We start from the raw sequence: 24400 nt of genomic DNA, 5'->3' as shown, positions 1-24400 counted from the left end.
GTTTAAGTCGTTTTCAGGGAACTGCTGCTCGGAGGCCAATATTCAGAGCGAAACTGGAAACCGGCAGCATTAGCAGCTTTAAGCACTCTTTGTCACACATCAGAATAAAAAAAGCAGGGGTCAAGCTGAACAGAGCCGTGCATGGCTCCCCCAGGGTGGGAGCCGGGACTGTGATGGTAGAGTTGTACCTGCTCTTACATCCTGTGCACAGTGCAAAACACTGCTGTGATAAGGATGCAGGGTTTTTGGTAGAATATAGAATAACCTGTACTCTTTCAGCTGAAATATGTAAAAGGTCACAACCCTTCTCTAAAAAAAATAAAAAATAAAATCTTTACTGTTCAAATATAGATTTATTTCCATATTCCTTCATACAAACATATTTTATCCCGAAAAATAAACTGTTGAAAGGGATGAATCGATTCAAAGTGCACAGTCGTGGCTAATGAGCCGTGTCCACAACACAGTCACATAGTGGGTAAAGCTGTGTGATGATCAGTTATAAAGCACAAGAGGGGAGATCCTCCACGTTGACTCAAAGGGTTCAGAAAAGCTATAGTCCACTCTGTATCGGTGTCCAACACCTGAGTTGCACAGGAGGACGCTCTTCTCATCAGGTTGAAGTGCGTCACTGGGGTTTTGCTCCTCTGTGCAAAGACTCATTGGATTAGAAAGATAATTATGGACAATTTGATTCTCACTTCATCTGCAAAAACAGACCAGACTGCAGCTCTGAACATATCCATCAAGTCACTGAAGGTTGGGTGGAGTGTAAAGCCTCAGTTCTCTTATAGAAAAAGAAGGAAATGTATCACCAGGGCGGCTGATTTTCACTTTAATGCTAATAAACCTTTGTTTTGACACTTGTGATGAAGTTCACTAATGCACTTAAGACCAGAACAAGTGTCACCTCCAGATGTCAGAGCTTTTGCTCCAACTTGGACATCTGTTTGCAGTGTGGCACGCGCACAGGTTCATGGTCACAGTTGTCTTAATGGAAGGCATGGATGTTCCCTCACGTGCTCCGTCTGTTATCGTTTCATCTGGATCGTCCCCTCTCAGTTGACAAATCGCTCCTCTTTGATTTCATGTGTTGTGCTCAGGTGGTTGGCCAGCTCTTGCATCACGGCGTCTTTCCCGATCTGATCGTTCCTCCTCTTTTCCATGATCACGTCCTCCAGGCTCTGGAACTCCAGGACGTGATGCTGCTTCTCGGAGAACAGCAGCTTCAGTCTGTACGGCTGCTTCCCGATCCGAATCTCCCCTCCGATTTTGAACTCCCTTTTGCCAAAGCGGCACCAGGCGGCAAAACACTCAGAGTTTCTCCAGTACAGCTCCTGGTCCCTGCAGCCCACATAGTCCCGGGCGTTGCGCACGATCACCTCCGGCGGGAGCGCACGGTACCTGTAGAGGCCGTTCACTATCCTGCCTTTCTTGCCCTGGCTGACATCGCTGAGGAAGTTGTTCTTGATCTCAGCCCGGTGCAAATGAATCACCTGGAAGTCCCCGACGTACACGGCCCAGTGTGGATACTGTCCCGTGGCCACGAACTCCAGCAGGTCCCCCGGTCTGCACTTGTTCAGGAGACTCTCCGCAGTGTGCGTCGCGGCTCCGCGGCTCCTCTCGAACACGCTCTCCTCCCGGTAGAAGATCGCGCACTCCACCTCGTCCTGCGGGTCGAAGGGCTTCTCCTCGTGGTTCCCCGTCCTGCTGTCGGATGAGTAGTGGTCCATGTGCTCGTCCTGGTCGTCGTCGTCGTTGGAGAAAATGTAGGAGACGCCAATGCGCGGTCCTTCGTCGCCCGGGTCGAAGCCATTCGGGTCCGACGTTGGCACCTCTGCGTAATTTAAATGCGTAAGTTTCTCCACCTGGTTCCCCATAAGGGTGACAGGTGGATGAAGAGGGGCGGGGGGGGGAATATGGAGTTGGACGCAGAAACCGGATCCACCTGCTCTTCACGCACACGCACTCTCATTCACCGGGGAAGAGACCGAGGGAGGCGCAGTGTATTTTTCACTTAATCCACCGCGGCGAGGACGGACACCAGTGATCCATGTCCAGCTGGAGACACACGAACACCACCTGGAGAGAAACACAACGCAGCACGTGAAAAACTCTGACTCCTCACCGAAGCCTTTCCGCAAATAGAACTACTACGCGTAGCCGGCGTTTCCAACAGGTGCGACCTGACACACCTGTTGGCTCAGTTTCCACGCAACTCGCCATCTTGACTAGAGCTGAGCACTTTTTTAAAACACCTTCTGATTCCTCCTGAGAGACACACCGTCCACACTTCAGCGGACGTGGTCTCCATCAAGTGAACAGAAGTATAATTAATGATCTGCGCGTCAACCCACAGTGAAGTCAGCAGAAACACTCACCTGCAGCTCCCCACACTCTCCTGTGGTCACATCAGTACAGTAAATACACAGGCTCCCAGCTGCTCTGCTCCCTCTGTGTGTGTGTGTGTGTGTCTCTTTCTCTCTCTCTCTCTCTCTCTCTCTCTCTCTCTCTGCAGTACACACACTGTCTGTAGTATGAGGCTCAGTGTGCGTTGCGGTGAAACTCATCCAGGATCGAGTGGCTGCTGCTGGGAGGTGTTGTTGCCATTTAAAGCGGCAGTGCGCCTTTTCCTGCCTCGTTTACATGATCCGGTCTCCAGGATCGTTTTAGACCAGAGGGAGAACGTGTCAGTCAGGTGACACGAAGTCCTCCTTTTGCATAGGAGGTCGTTTTAGAAGTGTAGAACCATAACATGCTACTTTAATCTATATCATTTAGTATATTATATGAAATAAATAAAACAGAAAAAAAGTATTCCACATTGTGACCTCTAATACCAAGATGTGTGCTGTTATATGAATACATAATACAAAATATGTAAACAATAATACATAAAGTTTACATATTTTTGGTTTATACTTAATACTATTGTTTTATTCTATTGCACTCTATTGGATATTGTGCTGTTGCTGTAATCTTGGAGAAAAAGCTGGCCCAACAATCTCCTATGGGATTAATAAAGTCTATTTTATCTTATATCTTATGTTGTATTCATATGTTTTTATTAACAACATGCTATTCTATAACATGAGACCATAAAATGTTGAAATCATAAAAACCCCAACATGAATAGAGAGCATAAGACAGTGTGTATGAAGGAAAGTGAGGGAGAACAGAAACACATCCACAAAGGCTGCAGCATGCACTTCTCCCATTCAGTTCTATTAATCAACACTGGATGTTACCTTTACGCAAAGGAAGTTATGTTCTGATCAAAGTTTGAATAAATTACCAGCAGGATTACGCAAAAAACTAATGAAAGGATTATCAAAAAACTTTGTGGTAGGATGTGGTAGGGGTCATGGAAGGAATTATAAAGTTTTGGTGTGAATCCAGATCAGGGGCAGATCCAGGATTTTGTTATATTATTCACTTTCTTTAACATATTGAGGTTGGGTGTTTTATTTATATTTTTACCAATTTCTTGATTTTTAAAATCATATTTAGGGAGCTGATATCTATGAGTGTGACATTTGGTGCAGCTTGGTTGAATTTAAGGGGGCTGTTGGACTGCCTTGGTGTATGTGCTTATGAAATGCTCTCCCTATAAATTTCCTTATTTGTACCTGGACCTTTCCCACTGTGACATGTCAAAATGTCTCTGCCATGAAATAGGCCGACTCCAAACTCATCAGTGTATGAGTGTGAGCACAGGAAGCTGATGCAGGATGTTCATACAGGAAGATATACAGCACATAGATCTTGTTTGTATTTAATCAAGTCAACTCTGCTTGAGAAGAAATTGTTTTGGTGAGAAGTGAAACCACAGAGAGAACCGTTTCCTTGACAAGTCCGTAGAAGTGTGTCAACTCTGGAAGCAGCTCAAGGAGGCACTCTTGTTTTTCAATGAGACAAACAGTTTGGGTTTAGCCCTCGATAAAGGGGGAGAAAAATGCAAAACCTGGATCAAGCCGGAGTTCAGGGTGCCAGTCGTGTCCGAGTCCCGCTGATCTCCTCCCTCTGCATACAGCTTCCACACAGCCGTGGCCGGGGGGGTCCTGTGCCAGAGAGTGAGACTGCGGGAGATAAAATCCTCCTCGGACAAATCAGACATTGATGCTTTCAGTGTCTCAGGCAGCCATTACACCTGCTCTTCTGAGCTTTTCAATAGATGAGTGTGAATTCCACATCGAACATAAGCACGTCTATTGTTTTTTTTCTCAGCATTGCATGTGTGTGCGATGCTGTGATTGAATTCCTGAGGATATTTACAGCTCTGCCTCCCTCCAAAGAAACAGCATGATAGCTTTGACTGTGATTTGGTGAATGTGTGTGTGTGTGTGTGTGTGTGTGTGTGTGTGTGTACTTTCCACAAATTGAACCTTGTTGTAAAATTACCTGTGACTTAACATGTCGTGCAATAAACGAGATTGGTTTAACGGCATCGTAATTCAAAATGAAGCCGAGTGGAGAAATGAATGACTCAACATTGGCTCGATCATTTGTTGCCAGTTAATATCTTCATTGGCAAAATGCTCTTAGGGTTGCGTGACGCACTCTTTGGAGAGAGAGAGCAATTAAGAGTTTTTTTCCCCCTTTTTTTAAATGCCTGATGCAAGGTTATTAAAAGATTAGCTTCACCTAGTTTCATCTCAACGCAGCCTTTGTTTGTTTGTCTTTGAAACAAAGACCATTCACAGAGAACGGGAGACGGCAGGAAGTGAGAGATTTAATCGCAGAAATGCATTCAAGCAGACGTTAAGGAATAGTTCGTGAAACTGGTGTTTGACGAACTTCGTTTGTCATCTCCAGGACCCTGCATCAGTTATCTGCAGATTAAAGGAAGTGTCTTACTTTGAAATGGATACCAGGGAATTCAAAGTTTATATATATTTTTACGTATAGGCTCATGAAGTTGAAAGCTAAAATGGACACCTGGATTTGTAATTGCCAGTGATGGTCACAACTATTAATAGATCAGAGAGAGCAGAGATTATAGCTACATTTTTTTGTTCTGGCTGAGAAATTGGCTTTACTAGTCTCAAAGATTTAAAACACTTTCCACTACAAGTCCCATTCACTCATTCACACACATACTCATTCAGCGCCTCCATCTTTGACACCTCTCTATCACACATCCCGCTCACACTATGCCGGCATGGCCGTCAGGGAGTTCAGGGTCTTGCCGAAGGACCAGAGGAGACGGGAGGATCAAACAATTGACCTCCTGGGCCACAGCCGCCCTGATAAACGTGTGTCCTTGTGCAGAGGCTGCTCCCTTGTGGTTCTGAAAAATTACTGCATCTTGTGCATCTGGAACATAATTGCAATCTTATAATTACCCCCATCCCAAATTGAAAAACATATTGGACAGCATTGTTATTATCAGCAAGATTTGAAGGTTTTATTAAATTAAACAAGTCTGGATTTTAAAACACTCCAGGTAAGACACAAAAAGCCATTAACTCTGAAATATAAAACTTGTATTGATGAGCTTGTATTGATGTTTTTCCTGAGGTACAAATCAAAAAGAAAAGTACATTCTCTCAAACATTGATAAAATAGATTAGAAACCTAAGAAGGAACTGTCTTGAAGACAAGACCCTTATGATACGTTATCGGTTGTTGTGTCTCTTCTGGCTCTGGATCTTTCTCTTCAGTATCTGGTCAAGAATGAGGTCCGACTCTTTTACATCAGAGTTCCCGCAGCCCACCACAGGGCAGCTAGAGGACACAGAAAGACAGAAACACTTAACACAGACAGAGAGCTCTATATATAAAAACTTTTTTGAACGTGCATATTCAGTGGTCGAATACCTGGTTTCCCTTTGCTCTATTCGTTTCTATGCCAACGCTTGTGCATTCCCTGTATTCTTATTCTGATGTGTGTGCAACAGGAACACCTTCAAACAATAACCATGCTTTGGTGAGTGTTGAATCAAAGCTTTGATACCCGTAAGGACCTGAATGCTGATGTGCACTTCAGAGCTGCAATAATATGGAGATAGTAACGACTGATACAGCTGAAATGCTGCTGTACCTCCGGTCACACACCTAATCAAGAAAAGCCCTCTTGGGAATAGCTGCTATAACTGTGCATGTAAAGTGTGCGCAGTGACCGCAGTCAGGGCTCAAGACAATAGGCAGGTTTCTTAAACAACAACACGGACCAGCTCTGGGATTTCATCAGCGTTCCTCTAGGAGCAGCCACAGTTAATTTGACTCTAACATCAAAGCAGGATATTAAAGAAAGTATGAATTGAGGCAGAATGTTGGTCCCACGCCAGCTCGCTGCCGCCGCGAAGCCTGACTCAACTTTCTATCAGTCCTCCGAGGGAGAGACAGTGTCTTACCGGCACTTCTTTTTCTGGCTGTGTCTTGTTTTGATCAGGCCCAGTATAGCTGCTTCATCATAGAGGTGGTTACACTTCTTATTCTTCACTGGGTTCACCATTTCCACCTTGAATACAGATACAGAGGGGTTATATAATGAAACACAGAGACCAAAAACACAGAGATGGCTGTATATTCGCTCTTCTTTGGGTCTGATATAGAGATGTGATCTTTAAAGAAAGTTTTATAAATGAATAAAAAGATTAAAAAAAAAAAAAAACAGGAATCAGTGAGTGTAAATTAAAAAAACTAAAAATGGCTGGAGTGGTGTACCTGTGTGAGTGGGCAGGTGAAGTTGACTTGGCTCTGTGTAACAGCGATGTCGTCATCCAGCTCCTCCATGCCCTCTGCTGACTCTTGGTTGGCTGAAAACACAACATACATGCAGTTTGGTTCCAAATGTCCAATCACAGGAATCAACCATGAACCGGATCATTGTGAAGATGGCAGGTAAGGACATGAGCTTGGATGAATCTTCTATCTACTAAATCCAGAAATGTTCTGTCTGTATGTTGCTCACATATCTCATCACCTTTACCCCCAGCATGTGTAATGTTAAGGGCCCAAGAAAAGAGGCAGTGACAAGCGATTCTCCAGTTTGAGGTTTTGCGTACTGAGTTGAGTTTCCCTGAACTTTGAATTAACAGGTGATCAGCTCTTTGTGCAGCAGCGGAGGTGCAGCTTCAGTGTTCTGTAACCTGAGTCCTGCAGTCTGTCTTTGCAACCAGTATTACCACAGGTATGTTTAGAATGGGCACTGGACTACTATATGTAAATCAGAAACATCTCCATCTGAGGTGGTATCAGATTCATTCCATTAGCCAACACTAGTTACAGTTGCCTTAATGAACACAAACAAACCTCACCCACATGAAGCATTCGCCCCTTTTTTTGAATCCACGTATAATGTTCACAAGATCTATTGTTGTTTTCTCGGTGCAGCTACTGACTCAAAGGTCAACCTGAGCCCAGGGAATTAGAGAAACTCTACATGCTGCCACCTGAAATTGATCCAGGCCACAGAGCAATGACACAGCCACAACTCAGCTCACAGATTTTGATTTAAGCCTTCAAGGGCAACATGTGAGCTTCAAAATATGCTCACCACAATGAGAACATGTGATAGTTTTGACAACGATTCAGTGGACAATAATATTGTCTGATGGGATAATCCTTCTCAAAATACATTCACCAGCTGCTTTCAGACATGCACTGAGCTCTATGGACTCTCTCCACCTGGTAGAAAGTCTGTAGAAAGTCAGGAGAATCCAATGTGAGTGCACAGCAGGGGATCCCCCCCGCGGGATTCACCGCGAGCGAGGGGATTTGTTGCTGTGGTGAAAACGTCTGTGCAGAGAACCTCCCGCTGCGTTGTGCATGTGTGAAAAGCAAAGTCCGGACCCAATTCTCTGGACTTTACCCGTAGTTCGAGTCTGAAAAGGCTTCTGTAAGATCTCACTTCAGTTTTCTCACATTTTTTTTACTGGGTAATCTAATTCAACTTTTGGGACTGAGTCAGCTTAGGGAAATTTACATGAGCGCAGCAGCTATTTCACTCAGTGTCTACAGAAAGCAGAAAGTCTGTGTGAGACCGCGCTTTTAATAAGGAGTATAATGAGGACAACAATTAAAGAGCAGAAAATAATAGCCACAGGGTGACAGGCAAACACAATTATTCAACAGTAAATAGAGGGAGCTGTGCATTTAAAATGAAGCTAATTATCTTGAAAACAATATACATCCCTGGATTTATCTCTCTTGTTGTCTGAGAAGCTCTCCTGCAAGCACAGCAGCTATTATCAAAGTCTGTTATTAATCCTGAGTCCACTGCACACTGGTGCCAAAACTTCTGACTATTGTTTCCTATTTTCTTCTCTCTGCAGCAGAACTCTCCACAAGCAGTGGCTGTCAGCCAAAAAGCTGACTACTTTATTACTGACTTTCCTCATATAGTGAACGGGTCTTTTTTTAAACCTAATTTGCAGGGTAACAGGCTTTGATTTGAGTCCAGCTTGTATTAGAGTATTATTTATGTATTTGGATTTCTCTCAGATTAATAAGTGTTATTATTTATATTTTAATAAGACGCCCCATTTGCCCTCTGTGCAGGGCTGCTGTGCATGCTACACACACACACACACACACACACACACACACACACACACACACACACACACACACACACACACACGCACAGTAAAAGACCAATAAATACACAACCTGCTCAACAAACTAAAATAACAGCAAATTGTTACAAAGAAGCTAAAACAAAAGCTGCCTATATGTGGTCGAAATGATTATCTTATAACTCTTTTACACCAAAATTGTTAGTGGGCGTTGGTGGTTTTTTGACCAGTGGAAAAGGGGGTTTTGCAAAGTCTTGTAAACCTATCTACTGTCTGAGACAAACCAAATGTGATAAAATGGAAATTCCTGCTGCAATATATATATGATCCAATGTGAGTATTCTTCCATATCATACATTATTTCCACGGTTTGCAACTTGTTTATCTTCTCGTTGAGTTGTCAACTCTTTGTTGAGAGTGCAACAAAGTGATTGTTCATTCTTGATATTTTGTCTTTACAATAATTCACTACATGTTTTGGATATTTGTATACGATGGAAAAATGGCATTGAAGTGAATTTGGGGTTTACGTGCTTTGGGCATGCCCCCTGACCCCCTTACACTATAGCCTGGTGGAAAGGCCTCACCTGGGTTGACAGAGTTCTTGATGCTTTCCTTGAAGGCCACCACTTTCTGGTGGCGGTGCAGATCAGCATCGGAGAGTCTGGCCGTTCTCTCAGTGAACTTCTCCTTCACTTTGGCCGACAGGTTGAACATGGCCTCTGGCTGCTGCGTGGCAACCTACAGAATTGAAATATGTCATACTCTTTCCTCGACCTTTACAATTACAGTCAGTGTTTTTCCTGGTGTTTAAGACTTGCACCTTCACACTGGGCCCATTCTATAGAGTCAGTTATATAATACCTTGCATGTATTCAATAATCCAGATGAACTTTTTATTAATTCATTTACGAAGTACATCTTTTAGGAATACTTATCTGACCGAATGTTCATTTAGTATAGGGTAAACATGTGTTCCACCTATGTGATTAGTTCATGCCAGGTCGCCCCTCACCTCTTGTGTGACTTGTTGCACAGCATCAACAAAGTAGTTAATCTCTCTGTCCAGCTTGGCACACTCCAGAATCATTGCCTCCATCTCTTTGACGCCCGGGTTCCCCTCTCCATCTGGATCACAGGAGCAAACACACAGGTGGAGCAAGCATTTAAGTATTTAGGTGAAGCAAAAATACAAATATCAAACTTATAAAATACTCCCAACACATAAAAACCCTGCATTTAAGGTAATATTAATATGAAAATACAGAGATTTGGTTAACAGATGTGGTTAAAGTACAAGTACTCATGTTGCAGAATGGGCATTACAGTTAGCTGTTGCTGAAATAAAATACAATTACTGCAGACATGAATACAACCAACTCGTGACAGGTCAGCAGCTCAGCTTCTAAAGACTGAACCTACCCTGAGCCTCCGCCAGGTCCATGGCCACATTCGTCACTATGTCCATCCCTGTCCCGATGTCCGTCTGACATGACTTCAGAGTCGTCAGGGTCGCGTGAACTGAGCTCAGAGACATGATGAGGAATCCTCCAGACACAACCTAAACCCGAGCTAGCATCACATTAGCCTAGCTTGCTAGCGTCACCTGCTGCTCCCCTGGTTAGCTTAGCCACAAAGCTAACGTGCTGCTGTTTTTCTTCAAAGTGGAGCAGCGCTGTATTAACACGTGTTACTGTCGGATGTCAGGATATCATTAGAACAACAGCGTTAAAGGTAAATTAAGAAAACACGACAAATCACCCGCGAAAATTCAATTCACATCCGCATTCACTAAGTTCCGGGTTTGTCTTTTCAAAGTAAAATACGCAAATGAGCAGTAGACACAAGATCAAATCAACAGAGGAGAAATATAACAACAAATTATGAACTATAATATTTATTAATTCATTTCATTTGAAAATGGCACAAAGTGATAATACACACAGTTGGGAAGTTAATTCATTGATTCAATGTTTTATGTACAATCTCTTAGTGCATTAAGACTTTTAGGTCAAAAATATGAAATGTAAGTTAACAATTCAATAGGCCTGTATCAGAGAAGACAATCTGGAATGTTCCTGTACTAAAAAAGTGAAGGTGTAAATCATAACATTCATAATGGCTGACATTGTGCAGATACCAGCTCATACAGTGTTATGGTTCACTAGAAGAGAGCCATCTTTCCTGTTATTAGTAATACTTGTTTTTATTTTACCATGACTAGTCAGACTGTTTCCTGTGAAACAAAAGCCTTTGGCAGCGTCATTTTCTGACAAAGGGTTTATCCAGATCTTCACAGTACTGTTCTGAACTCATCAAAAATGAAACTGGGCACATGAGCTTCAGCCACCTAAGGAACACAGAGGGGAAAAAAAGTGAGATACACCTTACAATGAAAAAGCAAATAAAAAAAAGATGAACGATATGACACCTTGGTATATAACAATACATATTTTTGAGATATTACTCAAACATATCGTTAGAAATCAAAGCCCAGGCTTTCCTCCCACCCCGGGTTATTGTAAACTGTCAATTAAAACATATTTATAACATTGAAAGTGAAAGCCAACCTACCTTACGTGACAGTTTTGTGTACTTCACATAGTCTTCCAGGAACATCAGGGCTCCCACCACATCAGAGGGCATGTCAGGGATTTTCTGACTATAATGGAAATTCAAATGTAAGTTCATAAAGCAAGCAAGCAAGCAATCATCAAAAAATATTAAATCGTGTTTAAATATGTATCATATATTCCAAGGTCTCTTGCCCTACCTTGTGCACTGCTCCATGACTGAGCGGATGAACTGACCAATAAGAGCCAAGAACTGCTGTGTGTATCTGGAGTGGAACTGCTTAAGGAGGGTGAGCATGCCGAGCACCAGCGGAGGCCAGTCGACCGGGTCTGCGGCTTTCTTGCACGTCATTCCTGGGAAAATACAAGACATCAGTAGCGTGGATATGTACACGTGGAGGCAGTCTTACATATACCAGAATATATCACTACTACACCAAGAATCAAGTGTGCACACATTCCTAGACCCTTCCAGGACTAAGTAGTGACATCCTACATTTCCCAGAAATATCCTCAATTTGTGCCAGCCTATCCAATTAGAAACCAAGTTCAAGCCAATTATAGTTGTTACGCCATGTGGGTGACGAGGTCCAGAACAACCCTCACATCAACTCTCACAAAAACCAATACATGAAGGGGAAGCAGAGCTACCCAATTTTCTTTCTAAGAAATACAAATTAAATTTTGATGGATTAACAGAACCATAACATTAATGTTCTCTAAAACATAAATAATTATCAGACACTATTTTTCCTGTTACACTCATATATGTACAACTCAATAACTCTTTTAACGTTAATACGTGGGAAAACTGACAAAAACAACTTACCTTGGTTTTTGCTGTACTGAAGTTTAGGCAGCTGAGCAATAACAAACAGGAAGTTGATAATGGGAAAGTAAGGTAGGCGCTTGGTGGTGATGTAGATCTGTAAAAGAAATGAACAGGAAACAGACTGAGAGAGTGCAGATGATAAACACAGGTTTACTGTGTGTGTGTGGAAGTGTGGGAATCTACGCACCTTGTTGAGCGGGTTGTGAATGCCGGCAGCCTCCAGAGAAGCAGTGATCTCGTACAGAAGAATGTTGTCGTCTTTTGGGTATGGCAGGGATGGGTCCTGGTAGTGAGCTTCGATGTCGGCCAGCAGAGACCTGGAAAGGAGTGAGCATTCAGCAAAAGAACTAAAAAGGGCCTAAATATGTCTAATTTTGTTCATAGAGAATTAATTAATCTCTGAAAAGTTAATGAAAATGTGGAAAATGTCCTATCATAATGTTATAGAAAGTGAAAAAATGTCCTCAATTTGTCCCTTTTCCCTGAGTACTGTTGAACCAAAATGTTATGGATTCTTTCCTGGCCCATACCACATCATTCCTCCAAGTTTCATGATTATTTGTCCAGTAGTTTTTGTGTAATCTTGCTAACTAACAGACAAAAAAAGTGAAAAAATTATCTCCTTGATGGAGATAATAAGGAAAAAGTCACATATTTTCCCCTTAAAAACAAAGAGTAAAGGCAATAACATTAACTCATTAATGCACTAGAACTGTAAAATAAATAAATAATAATTAAACATTTATATACTTAATTAAATAAACATATCATGTATCATCTAAATGTTATAAATAATAACCAACATTTAGAAGCAACAAACAACACTTATGGGTATCTTTACATGACACTTAAACAAAGCAACATCTTCCCCTCAACACTAACCACAACAACGAAATAGTAGCCTAGTTCCAGAGATATGATTGTGATGATATGCACTTTGTATTGAGAGTAGACTGACTTGTTGAGGTTCTCCAGGGCAGCAGCCAGGTGTTTGGAGTCAAACTTGCATGAGTAGTTCAGCTCATTAGCGATCTGCTGTCTGAGAATCTGCATTTGACCAACCTGTAAAAAAACATCAGCATTTAACATATTTTTATTTATGGCAGCTCAACAACAAAAATAGTCATTTATAATTAAACTGCTCAGAGAGAATAACATGGAGCAGTACCTTCATGATGGCCTCCAGGTATGCGCCCCAGATCTTCTGTGTTTTGGCCGCAGCGCTGGCGTACACTTTGCTGGCATTAGCTATAGCAGGAAAGAAAAGCAAGTCAGATTTTTTTCAAGAAGTAAAAAGATCCTGGCAGGTAGAAGAATTTTGTGAACGAATACCTACCCACAATTCCCTGAATTGGGTTGACAGCACCCAGCATTGCTTTCAAGACATCCACCATTGCTTTGTCCCTCAGGATGGTCTTCTGAAGCATTGTCAGGAAGTTCTTATGGAAATAAACAGGTTGCCAATTATAATATTCCAGCAGACACACTGACAGTACTATATACACTGACGATACAGTCAAGGCCGTCACAGACTGAGATTTGATTATTATTTCAATGAGAGCCTGGTGATAGCTTTGTCTCACAGCCTGATATACAGTATGTTTTTCATGGGCAAATTACCTGCAGCTCCTTGACGATCATGAAGCAGAGCAGACGGTCCAGTCCGTTGAGGCCAAATGTTCCCAGAGTGTTCTGGATTTCAGAGAACAGCCTGTTGTTGGTCACCTCCTGGTGGCTCTTCAGGTCGTACCAGGTGTTCATCTGCTCAATGTAGCAAGTTATCCTGTGGAAAGGACACGTGTTTCTCTGTGAGCTTATAAAATGCTGCTCCATTCATCTACACATATGCCTCATCAGATCTTAACCTTCAGATTAAAGCCCAGCTGTTCTGAGACAAAAGACAAGACAAGTTCAATATCACGTTTTAGGAGACGTACTTGGGATCGGTGATTCGGAGGATTTCTCTGCAGAGACGACCGATGAAGGTGGCAGACTCATCCACAGAGGGAAACTTGGGGATGGGGATGTGGGTGGACTGGTGCACACTCTCCCAGTCCTGGATCTGATCAGAGCAAGGAAAGTCAATCAATCAAAGTCAAATCAATCAATCAACCCCTATTCCTGACTAGAAGACAAAAACCCAGAGCATTTCCTATTGATTGGACTAATCGGTATTTAGGGATGGGATCAGAGAATGTTAATTGGTTAGTGGATTCTTATAATGCCTGACCTTGGTCCTGAGGAAGTTGTTGCACTCCTGCTCCACATTGTAGTTGATGATGCGTGACACTTCCTCCTGCCAGATTTTAAGGCCATAAATGCTGACATAGTCTTGGATGTACTCAAACGACCTGTAGAACCCGTCCATGGTGGCCGCCATGTCCTTCAACTTGGGCATCAGCTCACTGGGCTGAGAGAAGGGAATATTGTATATTTGTTCAGTTCATCCTTTAACACTTCACTGTTACTATCCATCCCTGATCCTCACAGGGGAAGAAGACATGCACATCAGATCCTAACCTTTTCAGTACATTATATTGAGCCATATACTTATACACACAAATACACACAAACTTGTGCTCAAGATAGAGTTTTTATTTATTACGTGTATTTTTTAGGGACTGTGCATATTAATAATATTGTTAATATATATATATAATATAAACATGAAAACAATCAGTGGATCTGATGTCTGACCTTAGACTTGGGGTTGAAGATCAATCCTTTGTGCAGGGCATAGGCCACCCTCTTCACCAGCTCCTTCCTGATGCCATCCTCCAGAAGCTGCTTAGGATCCACCTGAAGCATTACAGTGTGTTAGAAAAATAAAATCCAATATGATAACTTATTTGTGGACCACACTCTGACTGATGTGTGCACCAAATGCCTGCCAGAAGGTTGGAACAAGGGCAAATACATGTTAATAGTATGCCACCAAGCAAAGAGTAAAGGGAGCAAACATATTAAATATAAATAAAATATCTAACTCTATAAATGATAAATGTATAATTTACCTTAATGATCCCAACAAGAGTGGTCTTCATCATCAGGATCCCCTCAGTGAAAATGGAGATGTCATGGGTGAATTTAGCCACCTGTCATCACATGAAGCAGAGGCATGTTCATGCACAGATGTGAAATCATTCAAATTTCAAAGTATCAGGATCCGCTAAAGGAAGAAGATTCTACATTGATACAATATTATCAAATACATTATTCATTAAATTACAGTGCATAAATAGGACTTTGCCATTCTTTTAAGTTTTTTTATTGAAATTCTAGTCAAAATGTAAACTACAGTGTAAGATTCACATTCAATTAAAATTAATCCTTGACAATATCAGCCTGACCAATTCTATTTAATGTAATTTAAATATGATTCTGAAACATAATCTGTTTCTATATCAATCTGTCTTCTCCAATTTGTTTTTCACATCAAAAGCTCTGCGAGATTGAAAAAATGTTCAGAAACTAGTGATTGCCTCTGACTCACACACAGCAGATGAGTCGACATCAAAACAGTAAAACTTCAGGCCTCTCATACAACAACTTCTAAATATGTATAAGATCTAAGGCATTTCTTTCCTCAGTTCAGTTACATCCTGAACATTAAAGAACAGTCCTGTGACTATCTCAACCACAACAGTAGTTTTACCTCGTAGCGCGCCCCGAGCTGGGAGTAGTCCTTCAGCTTGTCCTTGTCCAGCCGGGTGGGCACTTCCATGATGTCGTGGATCTGAAGCTTGATGATCTTGGCCAGAGAAGTGAACATACTTTCTGGGATGATCTGAAGCACCTGGAAACAAGAAGTAAAAAAAAAACACTGAGAACCAATAAGAATTCTTATTTAATATTTGCATTTATGTTTGATGAGTTTGAGAAAAGAGGAATCAAAAAGCTTTAAAAACAGATGGTGCAAGATGCTTTAAACAAAAAACAAAAAAATCTTGTGCACAGACAGCATGAGCAAATCCTCGAGCATAAAGTAGCGTAGGTACACATCCATTAAGTGGCTCTTTTTAGGTGCATTTTCCAAGCAGATGGTGGTAAAAACATGAATCATTGCTGCAGCTGTTAGTGCCTACGTCCTGAACAATGATAAGCAGCATACACAGCTCATTTTAAAAAATGTAGTAAACTATGCTCATGTATTAGTACCACAGGAGGTGTCTCCTCTCTGATTAACAGAAGCTGCTTTGACGTGATTTACCTTTCTGACATAAGACACCAACTCTCCAGAGTAGAACTGGGAAACACTCAGCAGGTCAGCACTGTTGGCCTGGTTGATTCGGAGCAACGGCAGATCCAGTGCAGATGCCAGCTGGTTACACACACACACACACACACACACACACACACACACACACACACACACACACACACACACACACACACACACACACACACACACACACACACACACACACACACACACACACACACACACACAAAGGACATCTTCTTACTTTTACAAATCAGAATCAAATTCAATCAAGAATTGAAATCAGTTCCATCTTTTCCTGACCTAGAAAAGCTTATTCACGCCTTTGTTTTCTCACACCTGCACTACTTACATCTACCAGTCAATCCTGCAGAACAATGCTGCTCACATTTTAACCAGCACCAAGCGTAGGGCCATATCTCTCCAATACTTACCTCCCTCTATTGGCTACCAGTTCAAATTAGGTTTCATTTCAACATTCTTTTAATAACTTTTCAAGCTCAACACGTTCTGGCCCCCAGTTATATTACGGGGTTACTAACTCCCAATGCTCCGAGCCACAAGATCTTCCAGCCAACACATGATGGTAGTTTCTAAGTTAAGAGTAGCAACTAAGGGTGACCGGGACTTGGCCCTTGGGGCTCTGAGGCTCTGAAATTTCCTTAACTTCTTGATTGCTGTTCGTAACCTTTTTTCAATAAAAGACATAGAAATAAAGTTCTATCATTATTTTTATCACAAGTAACAATTCCCTTTTATGAGAAAACCACAAATCCAATATCTATCTGCCTGTATTCATATGGCAGAAATAGTCCTGACCTTCAGAAATGTAGCTCTCAGCTTTGTGACCATGGATGGGTTAACTCTGATGCTCTCCTGCATTATGGATGTGAAGCTGCAGAAAAAAAACATAATACAGAAAAGGAAAGCTTGGTGAAATCAGGCTAAAATAAAAAGTGTCTTCAGCACTGTGGTCTTCTTGATGGTTTATATAAAAAGCCTTGCAGACGCTTGCTGTCTTTGGTGGACGTTGAGAAAGACATATCTGATATTGTCTACATGTAAGTGAGGATATTTTAAGAGAAAATGTGAAAGCATAAAATATGCAAGAAAATCAGTTATTAACACAGCATTTAACTATTAAGCTGTGTAGCAACTGCATTACTGACAATTTTTGTATTATTTGATCATTCATATTTTTTACCAGTATTGCTGTATGGCTTTAAAATGTATCAGTGATTAAGTACCTGTCAATTATCTGCCATGCGTACGACAGGTCTCCGACTATCTGCATGGTGATGAGGACTTCTTCTTTGATGTTGATGGTGCGGATCATCTGGTGCAGGAACTTCCTGGTGTCAGCCAGGAACTGACAAATCTGCAGGTTCGACTCCAACTGGTGGAACTCCTGGACCTGAGGACACGAAGAAAAACATTTTACAGAAGGAAGACAAAGGGATCTTCTTAGCAGTTATTGTCTTGATGTTAAAAGAAAAAAAACTCTTCATCGACCTTGATTTCATTTTTGGCTCATGAGGATTATTTTGCCCATGAACTAGGTGATTGTGTAAACAGTTACATGAGCTAAATAGAAGAAAATAACTTTTTGAAAATATCTAATTTGACAACAGTCTGTGGCAGAATAAAGAGGAGAAAAGGAGGGCATTGCAATCCACAAAGCCAACAACACATTTCTATCATGTATTCTGGTTTTGTGACTTTGTTTTGCTTTTGTTAGCATTCATTGGGCTTGGATTCAGTTATTGGCTACATGTATGACCGAAGGCAATCAAAGTTACTCCTGAACTGCAATAAAAGATATAAAATAATTCATTTAAATCAGGTTGAGGTAGAGATAGAGGTATCATTATGTTGCTCACCTCAACCAGAGCCTGTATGAGCTGCACCGTCTTCCTCCCGGCAGCCGTAGAGTCCTCATAGTTTAAAGACTCGATCTGCTTTGAGATTTCTCTGAACCAGGCTTGTAGGTTCTCTGTGAGGAGTAAAGTAGACGTGCAGTACAAGCAGAGAAAGATTGTTATCAAAGTGTTTCACAAGTGGCAGTTAAGAAAATGTCTCTCTCCACAAAAGCTAGAGTCACAATGACTGAAGAAAACATGAATGATTGAATCCACCTCTCCCCACGTGTTTCTTTTATGCAGTTTTTCTGTGATGTTTTACTACCTCAACATTTTCCTCTGGAAAGTTTCGAGCTTAAACTTAAAAAGTGTTTGTGTTCCATCACTGAAATATTCCATGACTTCAAAACACAAAACCCTGCACGGTTGAGGCTCCTTGTGTCTGATTCTACTTTTTGCTGAGTGTGCAATCCTTCACCTCATCCAATGTCTCACCGTTTTTCTCCACCCTGGTGAGCGGTTTGACGCCGGAGAAGACTTCGGCCAGCTCCATCATTCTCTCTGATCCCTCCTTCTGGTAGCTCTCCCATTTGATCTGCTTCTCTGACAGCATCTGCTTGAACATCTGGAAGAGGGACAACGCAGATGCTGAGTCGACGAGGAGGGATTAGTCACATGAGTTGTGTAATGACAACATTAAATTTGTGTCCTTTCTTATAGACAGACTGCCAAGCCATATGCTGGCTCACTGTATGCTAATAGAAAACAGAGCAGACACACCTAACGGCTGGCTGGATCACTGTGGAATTACTCTGACACAAATTTCCCACTGTTAATGCTCACTTCACATTTTCCAGTATTGATGTCTCTCACCTCTTTGAGCGTGAACTCAAACTGGGCGGTATCCAGCAGAAGCTGGAAAAGGATCTTGGGTTTGTACTTGGAGTCGTTGAGCACTTGATCTTTGATTTGACGAAGACGCTTGTTGTTTGGGTCGTAGGCTATAAGACAAATGAATAATCTATTTTCATAAACATCTTTTCAACAGTAAAGTCACAAATCTGGAACTTTGCTTCAAAGTACTGAAAGAACCTTTAAGCAAAAACAAAACAAAATGAAAATTCAGGCTGCTTCGGTACTGTAAAACTTTAATTTCTTATCCTTGAAGAAGCCTTTTCGTGGTTTTAAAGTAAAAATAAATTAGGATTCCTACCAGACTCTGCAGAGTGCAGCATTAGCCAGCGGATGGCGACATTACAGTCCCTCAGACAGTTGAGCAGTTTGGGAATGTTGTCCAGGATGATCTCCTCCCTCAGGAAACCTTCCTTCAGCAGCTGCTGCACCTGAGGCCTCAGGGACTCCATGCCCGCTGCATATCTAGTGGCCTAAACACACAGAGATGGTGTTTCTTTTAGGAGGGATATGATCAAAAGTATCTTTTATCTTGGACGATAGATTATATGTTTCCTCCCACTATTGGCCTTTGGCGAGCACTGCAGTGTCTGCAGGCCACAGACTATGCATGGATCATTCATTTGCAGTGGTGCTATGAGAGCAGAGTCCTTCACAATCATGATACTGTGCAGGTAATTTCGATTCAAGTTCATTAATATATTCAATTTCTCTTCAACTAACTTATCAAGCGAAGTATAAAAACGTCTTTCTAAAGTATCTGATTTGATAAATATCCTTGAGTTTTAATTTAGATTTTGCACAGTCAGACTGGATGATTTCTTACTTCTGTAAAATTGAAAAAGCTGGAGATTGTGTGACATTGAAACTGTCACTTTTGTTTTCATACCTGCTCTTTGATATTAGCAGTTTCCAGAGTGTAGTTGAGAGCAGTCTTGGCAGCTTTGTACGGTTCCCAGGCCTCCACCAGGTTCACTGTGATGCCCATGTAGATACTGATAACCTGCAGACAGGCAACACACACACACACACACACACACACACACACACACACACACACACACACACACAGACACACAGTTCAACTCAGTGCAACAGTGCAAATGATAAAACTCATAAGAAACAAACTGAATACCCAAAATAACACAGTGAATCCTATATTGTTTGAATCCCACTATTAAGATTAGGGGCATACAGGATGTCCACTGAACAGTCCTGTTTATAACAAACATCTCACCCAGTTGTCAGGGAAGTACTTGTCCACTATCTCCCTCATCTTGGCCTGCTGGGTCTGCAGTATGGAAGGGCTGAAGTAAAGGCAGACATACAGCATGGCTGCCTGGTTAGCCAGCGCCGTGCTACGATGCTCTGGCAGAGGGTACGCAGAAACCTGAGAGGAAAATTTGAAACAAACCATTTCCACTCAAGTTGTTAACAGTCCCCGTATAAATTCAGTAGTCTTGCAGTAAGTCTAATGATCTAAAATGTGTCTTACTTGATTGTAGATGTCGTCAGAGCGCAGCCTCCCAATGACCATGCTGACGAAGGGGTTGCTGATGGGAACTCTCTGGAAGTAGCTCTCTGGGTAGTTGGCCGGACGTTTGGCTCCAGGATGGCTGGAGAAGCCGGTGCTACGGAGGAGCTTGCAGATGTCGTCAAGGTTGGAGTCTCCTGATGAACGAGCAGCGCTACAAAAAAAAGTTAAACAATACATTGGGTTTTGATAAGAACTCAGAAAAATAGGTGATTAATAATAAAATACTAATAATTTGTAATATTACAAAATAATAAAAGATAATGGTCAAAGCACCAGATGTAGTTGTTTATGTAATAAACCAAAATTTACAAACAATATATTTATACACTATGTCATTCAAATCTGCCTTACAAAGGCCAACTGCAGTAACTACACATCTGATCAAAACTGAGTTAAAAATGGAAATGGACTTTGGGGTCATTGTCATTATCAAAAAAAAAATCCTAAAAAGACATTAAATGAAAGCTTTACTACTAATCTAACATATTTGGCTGGGCATTTTAAAAACTTTAAAGGCATTTTAGTCCATTTCACTGTTTGCATAGTTAATGCTTGGCCTATGCAGGGTATAAATATTAGCATGTTAGTAATCTATTCATAGATAAACTAATGTTTTGTAAATGTAAACATTGCAAAGAAACAACAAAGTTAATGCTAGAAAAGATTAAGACAGAGGTAAAAAAAACTGGGGGGGTGTTCATAAGCTCACCTGTATCTATAGTAGGAAACAAGCATCCTCTCTCGGACCTCCCCTTCAATCTTTTGGTCAATGACCAGCAACATGACTCCGTACAGATACAGAGCTTCACACTGTGTGGAAAGGCAAAAACAAAAACACAATCAACTTAAATCCCTGTGCAGTCTCTCTTTAATTAGGTTTGATGTATCGACTACTGTTAATTAAAGTTGATGTTTACTTATAAAAGATGTTACATTGTTTTATGCTTGTAATGTTGATAAATTAAAGCAGATTTTCATCTGTATTACTCACTAGAAGCTGTTTTCCATCCTCATTTAGAAGCACAGTCTCCAGGGTCTGCTGAATATAAACACCCTCATATAGGTCATCCAAATATCTGGAGGACAGAGGGAAATAATATCAAATCAGCTTGTAACATAGAGGCTTCATTGTGTTTTGTGTTTTTCTTTAAAAAAAGGAGAAAGTTTGATGATATGTGCATCAAACTCAGTTTTCACTGAACTACAATTGAACTGAACAAAACCCCTAAATAACCCAGTCCTGTCTTACCTGTTGAGATCCACTATATATTTGTGGACACTCTCGAAAGCCAGATAGAACCTCGACAGAATCTCAATGTTGTTCTCTCTAAACTCTTCATCCAGGTCTTGAAGGTCGGGTTTGGCTTCCAGCTTCCCTTCGTAATACTCGGGGCCCTGGGGAGGAAGCAGCATCGTGAAACAATGCAATCAAAGTGCAATCGATACTTGTGTCTTTATGAAGATTAACACCAAGCTAACAACATTGGGGAAAAGGGTGGTAGAGTTACCTCAATTAGGGAACTATTGCTACTATAAATCATTCAATGAACTACAGTTCTGAACTCTGGGAAAACCTACAGCAGTTAATCAAAGCCAGAACTAAATATGCACTCACTTCACATGAGATGAGCACACCTCAACTTTACAACCATTAAATAATAATACGTAGTAATAATACATATAATAATAATATGGTCTTCACAGTGACTTCATTAATCCCAAAGGCAATTTAGTTTAAGGTTATTAAAAGAAGACAAAAATACAAGATACAGACATGCACTGACAAACATCCACTGAAAAAAATAACACATTAAAACACCATAAAACAGCTGTTTAGTTGTGTTGAGCTGCAATTTCTATCAAAAATATTAAATTTCTACAAAAATACTAAAAGTTATAACAAATAAGTAGTTCACATTGCAGATAGAACAGAATTGTCCTGAAATGCCTTCACCAGGTGGATGGCTTCAGGAATGAATGAAGCCCTGTGCTAGTTGGTTTAGCACCTGGGGAGACAAAGCCGCCGCTCGAGAGGGAGCATCGTGGACTGGGTTTAGAGAAAATGGGTTGTGTGTGTGTCTCTCATAATGTCATGGACCTAAAAGGGAGACCAGGCTACAAATTTGGAGATGATAATAAAATTATTTGATTTAAAATATCATCCTCTCAGACAGCAGGTGATTCCTTCCTTAACTATTTACAGCTGGAAAATGTTACTGTACCTTGAAGTAGCTGAAGTCACAGACAATGTCTCCATATTTCTGCTGATCACTTTTGTCCTTGAGCCTGAAAACTGCAGGGATGAAATCAGAGAGGCGGAGGAGCTCGGCGATGATGGCGTTTCCTCTGGAGACTATCCTGAGGATGGCTTGGCCACACAGGTTGTTCTCTGCCAGGAAGTCCACCATCGCGGCTGGAGGAAGATGAGGAGGAGGCACAAAGCAGCCACACTCTATTGGGGGGCTTCAGCAAATGTTGCAACTGTCAGAAAAGAAGAGAAAAGAAAAGCAGGGTGTTTGAATACAACAGGTAGTTTTATTTTAATACTTTTTTTTTCAACCACTCATGCTCTCCTGCACCTTGTCTGGTCCTGAGATCTCTGAGGGAACATGCATGTGCGCACATTCACCTTCACACACACACACACACACACACACGCACGCACGCACGCACGCACGCACACACACACACACACACACACACACACACACACACACACACACACACACACACACACACACACACACACACACACACACACACACACACACACACACACACACACACACACACTGAAATCCACAGAAACAGTCTTAGCTTTTTTTGTGTATTCTATACTACTACTATTTTTATTGTCTTGTCTGAAGTATGCTACTGACCTAAACGAAATAAATTTCCATTTTGGGAATATAATATAATATAATATAATATAATATAATTTAATATAATATAATATGATATTACCTTGACTTTGAAAATGTATGGTCCTATCAGAGTACATTAAAACACATCTCTTCTTTTAACCTTAGACCTAAAATATCTGCAGCACTTAGCACAGCCCGGTTAAATAATGTCCCTGTTTCTTGGTGACGCATTAAAACACATGTTATGCACTTGTTTAGCTTCTTAGAAAACAGTTACTTTACAGTCGAGCATTAGCTGTTAGCTTTTCCTATGACTGCAAAGCTAACGTTAGCATCCAGCCTGCCAGCTCCTTTCACGAGTCTCTCTACTGCAGACGACCACACAGGACGAGATGTAAACTAACTATGTGCATGTTTTGATATTCAGATGTAGAAATGTATAAGTCTGTGATGATAGAAAAAGAAGACTTGCCTCTGTGGATGATAATTCCTTCCCTGTTTACTTCCTCATGACTGATCATGTGACTCTACCGCTGGGTGTGTTTGATTCGGGACATTCAACGTACTGGAGACGGGCGGGGGCATCGGTGCACAGAGGTCTGACTGAAGCCTTTATCATTCTGTTACAGCGGGAAACTAAAATACTTCTTTATAGAGCCTAACTTTTAGACAGGCTCTGGTTACAGAAGTAAATGTCCCATTAATTTTCTCCATGGAAATCTTTAACTAAGGATTTTAAGCCTGGAACCAGCTACGATATTAAACCATTTAAATCGAGGCAAAATAAATATTAGAAAACATTAAAATAAAAATCCACAATACTGTGTGTACATGATTTTTTTTTTTAAAGTGAAGGAACTAAATATCCCATAAACCATTGCGATGATCCCTTTTCAACGACTTCAAGCACTTCTTGTTGAATTTAAACTAGTTGTTAACACAATGTTGCAATATATTGCAGTTTGTACTTTATTTATTAAGTACTTTTCATTCAAACAAAAAGAAACACAAAGTGCACACAAACACACATGCACACACAGCATGATTACATAGCACAATATTATCTCAGGGCTTACTGG

General features: G+C 41.2%; 3 protein-coding genes across 3 annotated transcripts; all 3 read right to left on the bottom strand.

Annotated features, from left to right (window-relative positions):
- Positions 1 to 333: 333 nt before the first annotated feature.
- On the bottom strand, positions 334 to 2484 carry lratd2b (LRAT domain containing 2b). Its single transcript, XM_034610822.1, has 2 exons — positions 2382 to 2484; positions 334 to 2082 (listed from the first exon to the last, which is right to left on the bottom strand). The coding sequence occupies exon 2, from the start codon at positions 1878 to 1880 to the stop codon at positions 1059 to 1061; it is 822 nt and encodes a 273-aa protein (XP_034466713.1). The 5' UTR covers positions 1881 to 2082; positions 2382 to 2484; the 3' UTR covers positions 334 to 1058.
- A 2903-nt stretch (positions 2485 to 5387) lies between these two features.
- On the bottom strand, positions 5388 to 10299 carry nsmce2 (NSE2 (MMS21) homolog, SMC5-SMC6 complex SUMO ligase). Its single transcript, XM_034610823.1, has 6 exons — positions 9945 to 10299; positions 9538 to 9650; positions 9110 to 9263; positions 6670 to 6761; positions 6357 to 6463; positions 5388 to 5727 (listed from the first exon to the last, which is right to left on the bottom strand). The coding sequence occupies exons 1-6, from the start codon at positions 10057 to 10059 to the stop codon at positions 5619 to 5621; spliced, it is 690 nt and encodes a 229-aa protein (XP_034466714.1). The 5' UTR covers positions 10060 to 10299; the 3' UTR covers positions 5388 to 5618.
- A 104-nt stretch (positions 10300 to 10403) lies between these two features.
- On the bottom strand, positions 10404 to 23866 carry washc5 (WASH complex subunit 5). Its single transcript, XM_034610819.1, has 29 exons — positions 23794 to 23866; positions 22680 to 22939; positions 21707 to 21852; positions 21449 to 21533; positions 21167 to 21267; positions 20416 to 20608; positions 20158 to 20310; positions 19810 to 19923; positions 19222 to 19393; positions 18882 to 19009; positions 18504 to 18633; positions 18030 to 18142; positions 17397 to 17563; positions 16969 to 17044; positions 16138 to 16248; positions 15583 to 15723; positions 14942 to 15022; positions 14625 to 14726; positions 14158 to 14337; positions 13865 to 13989; positions 13548 to 13710; positions 13264 to 13366; positions 13096 to 13175; positions 12886 to 12989; positions 12115 to 12244; positions 11925 to 12021; positions 11296 to 11449; positions 11097 to 11184; positions 10404 to 10872 (listed from the first exon to the last, which is right to left on the bottom strand). Exons 2-29 carry the CDS (start codon positions 22863 to 22865, stop codon positions 10816 to 10818), a joined length of 3480 nt encoding a protein of 1159 aa, XP_034466710.1. The 5' UTR covers positions 22866 to 22939; positions 23794 to 23866; the 3' UTR covers positions 10404 to 10815.
- Positions 23867 to 24400: the final 534 nt, after the last annotated feature.

Source organism: Hippoglossus hippoglossus, chromosome 16 (genome assembly GCF_009819705.1).
Source record: "Hippoglossus hippoglossus isolate fHipHip1 chromosome 16, fHipHip1.pri, whole genome shotgun sequence".
In the NCBI taxonomy this organism is placed as follows: Eukaryota; Metazoa; Chordata; class Actinopteri; order Pleuronectiformes; family Pleuronectidae; genus Hippoglossus; species Hippoglossus hippoglossus.
Note: the sequence above shows the minus strand (reverse complement) of the source record. Positions and strands in the feature narration are given on the sequence as shown.

What these genes read in the sequence shown, in the direction of transcription:
- lratd2b (XM_034610822.1), bottom strand. Translation starts at nt 1,880, where the DNA reads ATGGGGAACCAGGTGGAGAAACTTACGCATTTAAATTACGCAGAGGTG.
- nsmce2 (XM_034610823.1), bottom strand. Translation starts at nt 10,059, where the DNA reads ATGTCTCTGAGCTCAGTTCACGCGACCCTGACGACTCTGAAGTCATGT. An exon ending in GGACCTGGCGGAGGCTCAGG is followed by an intron (nt 9,651 to 9,944) that starts GTAGGTTCAGTC and finishes CCTGTGATCCAG; the next exon opens with ATGGAGAGGGGAACCCGGGC. An exon ending in CAAGAACTCTGTCAACCCAG is followed by an intron (nt 6,762 to 9,109) that starts GTGAGGCCTTTC and finishes TTGTGTTTTCAG; the next exon opens with CCAACCAAGAGTCAGCAGAG.
- washc5 (XM_034610819.1), bottom strand. Translation starts at nt 22,865, where the DNA reads ATGGTGGACTTCCTGGCAGAGAACAACCTGTGTGGCCAAGCCATCCTC. An exon ending in AGGATGGAAAACAGCTTCTA is followed by an intron (nt 21,268 to 21,448) that starts GTGAGTAATACA and finishes CTTTCCACACAG; the next exon opens with TGTGAAGCTCTGTATCTGTA. An exon ending in AGCTCGGGGCGCGCTACGAG is followed by an intron (nt 15,023 to 15,582) that starts GTAAAACTACTG and finishes ATGTGATGACAG; the next exon opens with GTGGCTAAATTCACCCATGA.